This window comes from Propithecus coquereli, unplaced genomic scaffold, assembly GCF_000956105.1.
Source record: "Propithecus coquereli isolate 6110/MARCELLA unplaced genomic scaffold, Pcoq_1.0 Scaffold90, whole genome shotgun sequence".
Lineage (NCBI taxonomy): Eukaryota > Metazoa > Chordata > Mammalia > Primates > Indriidae > Propithecus > Propithecus coquereli.
The window spans coordinates 737,646-744,555 of NW_012155285.1; the positions used below are offsets into that span (position 1 = coordinate 737,646).

General features: G+C 43.0%; 1 protein-coding gene across 1 annotated transcript; it reads right to left on the reverse strand.

The window, feature by feature from the left end:
- Positions 1-5,759: 5,759 nt before the first annotated feature.
- LOC105826643 (chromosome unknown open reading frame, human C6orf141) lies at positions 5,760-6,556 on the reverse strand. Its single transcript, XM_012664640.1, is given in 2 exon segments — positions 5,760-5,936; positions 5,939-6,556. Coding segments are annotated over 2 exon segments (795 nt in total).
- Between the last annotated feature and the right edge of the window lie 354 nt (positions 6,557-6,910).

The window sequence follows — 6,910 nt, forward strand, 5'->3', positions numbered from 1 at the left end:
TAGAACCTTCACTTATTGCTCTAGGGTTTTGTCCTTCAGACATAAAACTGTTGTGGTCCTCCAAGGCATATAAGACATGTAAGTATCAGCAATGAACAGTTCTAATCGGTGTTTCTAAGGAAACCTCCCACTCCTGTCATGCACCTGACAACATGACAACTCCGGATTGACCATATTTAATCAAAAGGAGGGCTTCATCACCCTAATTCTAGGAAGACACTCCCCTTTCCAAGAAATAACATGAAGCTACGAGGTCAAGAAGTGGTCCATTCCTCCACCATCTTGGTTTTAACCGATTAGAACTTGTCCCGCCCCCCATCCTGTTTTGATCAGGGTGGTCTGAGACTTCCTGACTGAGTTAAACAATGCCTGCCAGTCCCCTATCTTGATATATGGTAATATATGAAAAAAGACTGAAAAGAGTCTTAGTAAAAACCACCGCTTTGGGTCTGATATTACCTCTTGCGTTGTATGCCTTCTGTTCTTTGCCATTAAATAAACACTAAAGCTCAGTTAAGATGAAAAGAGAACTAAACAATAACACCACCACCACAACTACTAGTACTAACTATAACATCTAATTTTGATTATTTATCATATTCCAGACACTGTTCTAAGTATTTCTCATTTAACTTAATCCTAGAAAAAACCCTATGAGGTTGATACTGTTTATTACAGAATGCCAACCTACAGCTTCTGTGACAATTAGCATGGGAAGCCAAACCACAGCTTCTGCAGCAGTCAGCCCAAAAGGTAAGAACTTGGTTAATGACTGCCGGCTTCTCCGTTTCTTTGCTCCCTTCCAACTCAGGACCCACCTGAGAAAGTTCTAAACCAACCATATATTATAACAAGCTGCTTTTCTAGATAGCCTGCCTCCAGCTTCCCCATGCCAACAGGCTCCAGTCAGAGTATACCTAAAGCCTTTCTCTTTTCGCTATTGTCAAAGAAACATTCCATGGGACAGAGGTAAACAAGCAGGGAGCCTATTCCAGACTATTGCATTAGGGGAGAGAGACTGAACTCAACTCCTCTGAAACAAGAGGTGGGAGAGTTTTAAGTACTGGGGCGAACTAGAGGCAAAGTACTGGGGGATGTTAAGGGGGACATGTTGGTTGATGTGATTGTGCCATCTATTTTGCTAATTGACACTTAGAGAAGATGGGCTCCTGCCTTCCCAAAGACTGGGATTTAGGGGACCTGTCCTTCTAGAAGATTACATTTCAAAAGGATGGCTTCCAGGTCCTGAAAACAAGACATTCCTACCTGGTAAGACAGCAAGTGGCTGGGGAAAGATTTACAGCTCAAAGGGGCAGAGAAAGAATTTACAATTGCAAATTTTCCAAAGTAAATGCTCTCAGAAAAGGGAGGTCAGGGACCTACAGTCAGGAAGAAGCCTATCTAAACTTTAGTCAAGCTGGAGAATGTTAAGATCATCTTGGTCACTGTAAAGATTTCCCACTGCCCTGCCTATCTCCACTCCCCTGCCAAGCACAAGTGATGTTGGCTGACTCCCTTACTATACCACGCTCTTAACACACAGCCTCTGTTCCATTTCTATGAAGACGGCAGTCTCTTCAATGTACCCTTATTCTGTTTTAAGCATAGAAATCTGAGTTTGACCTCAGTTAATTCCTTACTCTTAAGATAACTGTGTTTTAACCTTTTGTTGGTGACTACTGGCTGCACAGTGCCTAAGAACTAATCATGACCCCTTACTCTCTCCAAAGTAATCTGAACTCTCTTATCTTCATCCAGAGAAGTAAATTCATAAGTATTTGCCCTCCCTAATTAAAGAGCAAAGTACTGACTGCAACTACAGAGAGGTCAGGGTGTTCAAGAGTCACAGCCTTTTGCTTTCTTATCTGAATCAGTTCATTCAGATTCTGGCCTCACCTTTTCCCCACCCCCTCACAACTCATCACAGGTGGCTAACAAGTCTTGACTCAGCTGGCAGAGGTTTGCCCTTGTGCAATGTATTAATGACTTCCTGCTTATTCTCCCTTATGGGTGTTTTCTGAGAATGTGTTATTTTACATTCTTAGATAATGAAATAACCACATTTCTGAAATAGTTTGAAATACAATAATGAATCAATGGTTCATTAGAAAAAACTTTAAAATAATAAGGCTTTTAAAAAAGACCTTACAAAACTTCTTAGAGATGTCTTTGCCAATTTACAAAACCATATATACTACATCTCACCCTCCTGAAATCTCTAAATGTTTTCATAATTCTACAAATTATCATCTTCATAGCATTGTTTACAATTAATGGGGAATACAAAAAAAATAAAAACCTTTTAGTTTTAGTAAGTGATAAAGTAAGATAAAGAACTAAATACAGGGGTATGTGTCGATGTTTACCAAACTTTAATTTGAATTACCCAGGGATATTGTGAAAATGCAAATTCTGAGTCAGTAGATCTGGGGTAGGGCCTGAGATTCTCATTTATAAAAACTTTCTTGAAGATACCCATACTGAGCACAGGTTAGTTAATATAAAGACAACACTAAGAAAATATACAGAGGTTACACTAAGACTATTTAATATAGTTTATGATTAGAAAAGTATATGTATATATTTTTATATAGAGACACAAAAATAGAATAAAATAAAACCAGACTTGAAACATAACCAAACATTAAAAGAGATTTGGGGTAGTGGGTAAGTTTTTGTTTCTTTTATTTTACTTTTCTTTTCCTCACAAAAACCCCAAATTTTTCTGTAGTGAGTATAACTTATCCTTTTAACAAAAGTTTTTTCTTCTTCTTCTTTTTTTTTTTAAAGCAAAGAGCCACATCAAGTTTTATCACCAAGTGCTGATAATGTCCAAGAAGAATAGAAGCAGCAAGTCAAATGTAATGAATCTCAAAGGTGGTTATGGTTGTGGACAAAGGGTTTTAAGAGAGGGGAGACATCTGCCTGATCCATGGAGGTCATGTAATGTTGACATTTGTCTTATGGTCACTTGGTCACCTGAGTGGCCAGATAGCTTCTGGAAGTCTTTGATGTGATCCATTCACCTAACACAATTTTAAATGATCATATTTTTTCAGTGAGGTGGAGGTAAGATCGAAGAGCTAAGACCCAGCCAGTCTCAGAGATTTGCAGAGTTTCACTTTGGATGTACTCCCAAGACACTTGTGAATGAGAAAAGATTCCTCAGGCTCCTCATAGGACAGGGTTCTGCTTGGTTCAGGAAAACCTGTGAAGCAAATTCAACAGTACTTCAACACACTAGTTTTTGTTTCCAGTGAGAAGGAAATCTATAAACATGGTGTAGGCAGTTAACAGTGTAGGCAGTTTACACAGAGATTGAAAAAGCACTTTAAAAATAAATGTTCTGCCCTGACAGGGATATTACTTAAAAAAAAATAATAACATAAATTTTCACTTCAAGGGGATAAAATTAAACATATTTGGATTAAGGTAAGCTAACTTGAATAAATACATTTTTTTGGCAGAAAAGAGATCAAATGAATACTAATTGTGCCTATTTTGCTTTTCTAGCTGATAGGGCAGCAGATATAAAATCCCAGAGGGAAAACAAACTAACCAGACAGGTCCTAAAGAAATTATTCAAAGCGCCCATCTGCCAAGAACTAGGCAGTCTGTGAACTCCTTTTAAAGACTCTGTCAAGCATAGCACACCTTAGTCCTAGTATGAGTCTTTATACAAGATGGGGAGGTCATTTCTAAGGAATTTAAAGAATGTACTTATTGATCCATCGAACAGTGGGAAAAGGTAGAAATAAGTCCTTTCTTTTAGGAGTACAGAAGAGAGTCTTAGTAAAACCACTTATTTGGCTTTCACTAGATTTCTTACGTTATATACTTTTTGCTCTCTGTTACTAAATAAAAGACTAAAGCCTGGTTAGGATAAAAAGTGAACTAAACAATAACAACTACGCTAATAATGACAGCTAACTTTGAGCATTTACTGTATATCAAGGCAGTATTCTATGTGTTTTCATTTAACTTAATGGTAAAAAATTATTCTGTGAAGTTGATATAATTTATTATCCCCACTTAACAAATCAAAACACAGAGGCACGTAGAGATTAGGCACTTTGCCCAAGGTCACACAGTTAGTAAGAGGGGGAGCTAGTTCTAAACTCAAGCAGTTGAACTGAGAGCTTGTCTCCATAGAGAAGGCCACTGACTGAGGCTACCATTTTTGGTAATTGTAAAAGAGGGTTTTTTTTGTTGCTTACAGATAATGATTAATCACAGAGAGCCTCTGCCAACTAAATGAATAAGCTCAGGTCTGAAATTCATCTGCCAAAAAGGTCAATTTCACATTAGAAACAGGCAGGGTTGTTAGTGGAAAAGAGAATTTATTCTTAGGGGTCAAATATAACTTTTTTTTATCTATCAAGCAGTTTTGAACACAGATGAGCTCAGGTGCTGAATTTCTCTCTCAACTGAGGGTTTCACAGGCGTGAGAACTGGTGGTGGTCATTCTCCAGCCAACAGGCCTTGTAGGGTTAGGGACGTCAAGGTGATTTTAGTACTTCTCATAAACATGAGTTAGAAAACCCAGGACATCCTTAGTCATCTTGTGACCCCTCAGAAATAAATTCCTCTAAAGGCCATCGCCAAACCTTGGGGAGGCAGATGATCACATTCTTTGTTCACTTAGTAAGCATATGCAACTACTAGCTGTGTGACTTCCACAAGCTACATGACCTCCAGGCCTCAGTTGGCTCATCTGTAAAACAAGGACATATCTTACCTATCTGGCCTGCCAGGAGGTGGATCAGACAATCTTTTGAGGACATTTCAAGCTCTAAAATAAAAATATGGGCAAAGGGGAAGGACAAGGATAAGATGCACTCTTCAACCCTTTACTCATCAAAAGCCAGAGTCCCACTTGTTTTGTTAATTCTTGCAGGAACCAAATACTCCTTCAGTAGCGGTAAGGTCAAGAAGTTCACCTCTGGAGGGCTGCATTGCTTCTCAGAGAGCTCCAACTAGGCCAGCTACTAAAGAGTTGATACAGATTGTGTTTAATAGAAAAAAATGAATAAATAAAATAAGAAAAATAAGTTGTTTCAATAGCACCAGGAGAGATTTGTTTTTAACAGCACCAGAAGAGAGGTATTATTAATCCATTGTTGACTACAAATCTCATTAATAAAGATCTATGGACAAGAATAAGACATGCAGTCATTTTACCGCAAACTACACATTTCTATCTACTTCTACATCAGAAGATTTATATGCAGTATTTTTAACATTAAAATTAAAAGTTCCACATTAAAGGCATTTTTACTGGACTAAATTGGATATTCTTTGAGGTAAAGTCCTTTTAAATGGAATTTCACCTTCAAATCTGTCTTCTGTCCTCCACTCCTTCTTTCCGTTAGCTCCTCTCTTCTTCCTAACACTGAAATGTGGGGAGAAAACTGAAAACTGTGCACATCAAAAGAGTGACAAAAATTTTGGAGATAGGCGGCGGGGGGGGGGGGAGGAGAAAGTTATTGGAAAATGCCAATTAACAACACGTTTTCTCATTTCAAAACTCCCACATTCTGCCCATTTGAAAATATCCTTTCTCCCCCTCTTCCGAATGGCTTAGGTCCCCAGACCGTCAGGGTATTTAAGTCACAAAGGAGGTATTATACTGCTTACAGTTCTTCAAGCTGTCCTGGGTGTCATCTGCCTCCCTGAAGCGCTGCGCCAGCGTCTTAAAAGGTTCCTTCTGTCGGCTAATTGCAGGTTGGGGTTCCCGTAACAGCATTTTCTTTCAAGGATTATCGCTCATCCACTAGACCTGAACATTCCTCGGGCTCCTCTCTCGAGTTTAAGCTCCTTCGGGCATCATGTCTCTGGACAGTGAAACTCCTCTTGGGGGCGCGGACGCGGGGCGCCCCTCTCCGCGCCTGGAGAGCCCGGGGTCCAGCAGGGGTCCGGTGCCACACAGGCTGTCTCACTCTCTGCCGGTGCGAAAAGTGACCGCGGTCATGGAATGTTCCTCGGTCCTCCTGGTCATGCGACCCTTCGTCCACGCGGTCTGCAGCACTTCTTGCGTCACCTGATAATCCACGACCCGCACGAGCACTGATTTAGCGGGAGCCGCGGGGTCGCGCGGCGGGGCTCGGGAGGGAGCGGCTGCTCGCCCGCCAGAAATTCGCCCTTCTGGTTGAAAAGCAGGAGAAGGGCAGTTGGGTTCCCGGTCGTGGTGGTTTCCGCTCGCCTGAGGAAGGTCCTCCCCACCGGCCACCTCTTCCCGTGCAGGGTCCCCTTGAGTCCCTAACCACCTCTCTGGGTGCAGAAGAAACAGCACTTTCTCTCTGACCCAGGAGTCACGGTCCAAATTCTCTCTGGCTCGAGGTCCGAGGGTCCGACCTGCCGCCCGGTCCTCGCGGCCGCCGCCCTGGCTTCCGCTCGCCCCCGCCGTCGCGGCGCTCGGGCCGCCCTGAGCCGGCGGAGCCCCGCGCCCCACTTCGCGCGGAAAGGACCCGGTGCGCCCCAGGCTGCGGGGGCAGTGGGTGGGATTCGCAGCTCCCTGGGGCCCAGGAGTCCCCATCCTGGCCGAAGGGTCACTCATTCGTTCGTTCTTGGACGGGTTCAAGCAAGCGAGTTCCTGCTGAGCGCTGGAAAGCGCGGGCTGGCGGGCCCTGGGTGTGGCCTCCGCGGCCGGCAGGGGACTCCCCGCCCCCGAGAGCAGGAGACGGGATCAGCCCCAGGCTCCTCGGTGCTCTCGCTCGCCTCGTCTCCCTCCACTCCTCTCCGCCTTGTCCGCCCCGAGGTTTTCTATCTTTCAAAGACAGAATGCCTGACAGAAGCGCCAGTCGCTCCTCTTCTCCTTCCTGCCCTGTCCTAGCCCTGTTCCCTTTGTCGTTCGTCTGGTTACTTCTCGGCTCTATCCTAGTTTCCCAGCCGCCCTTCGCAAAAGACACCT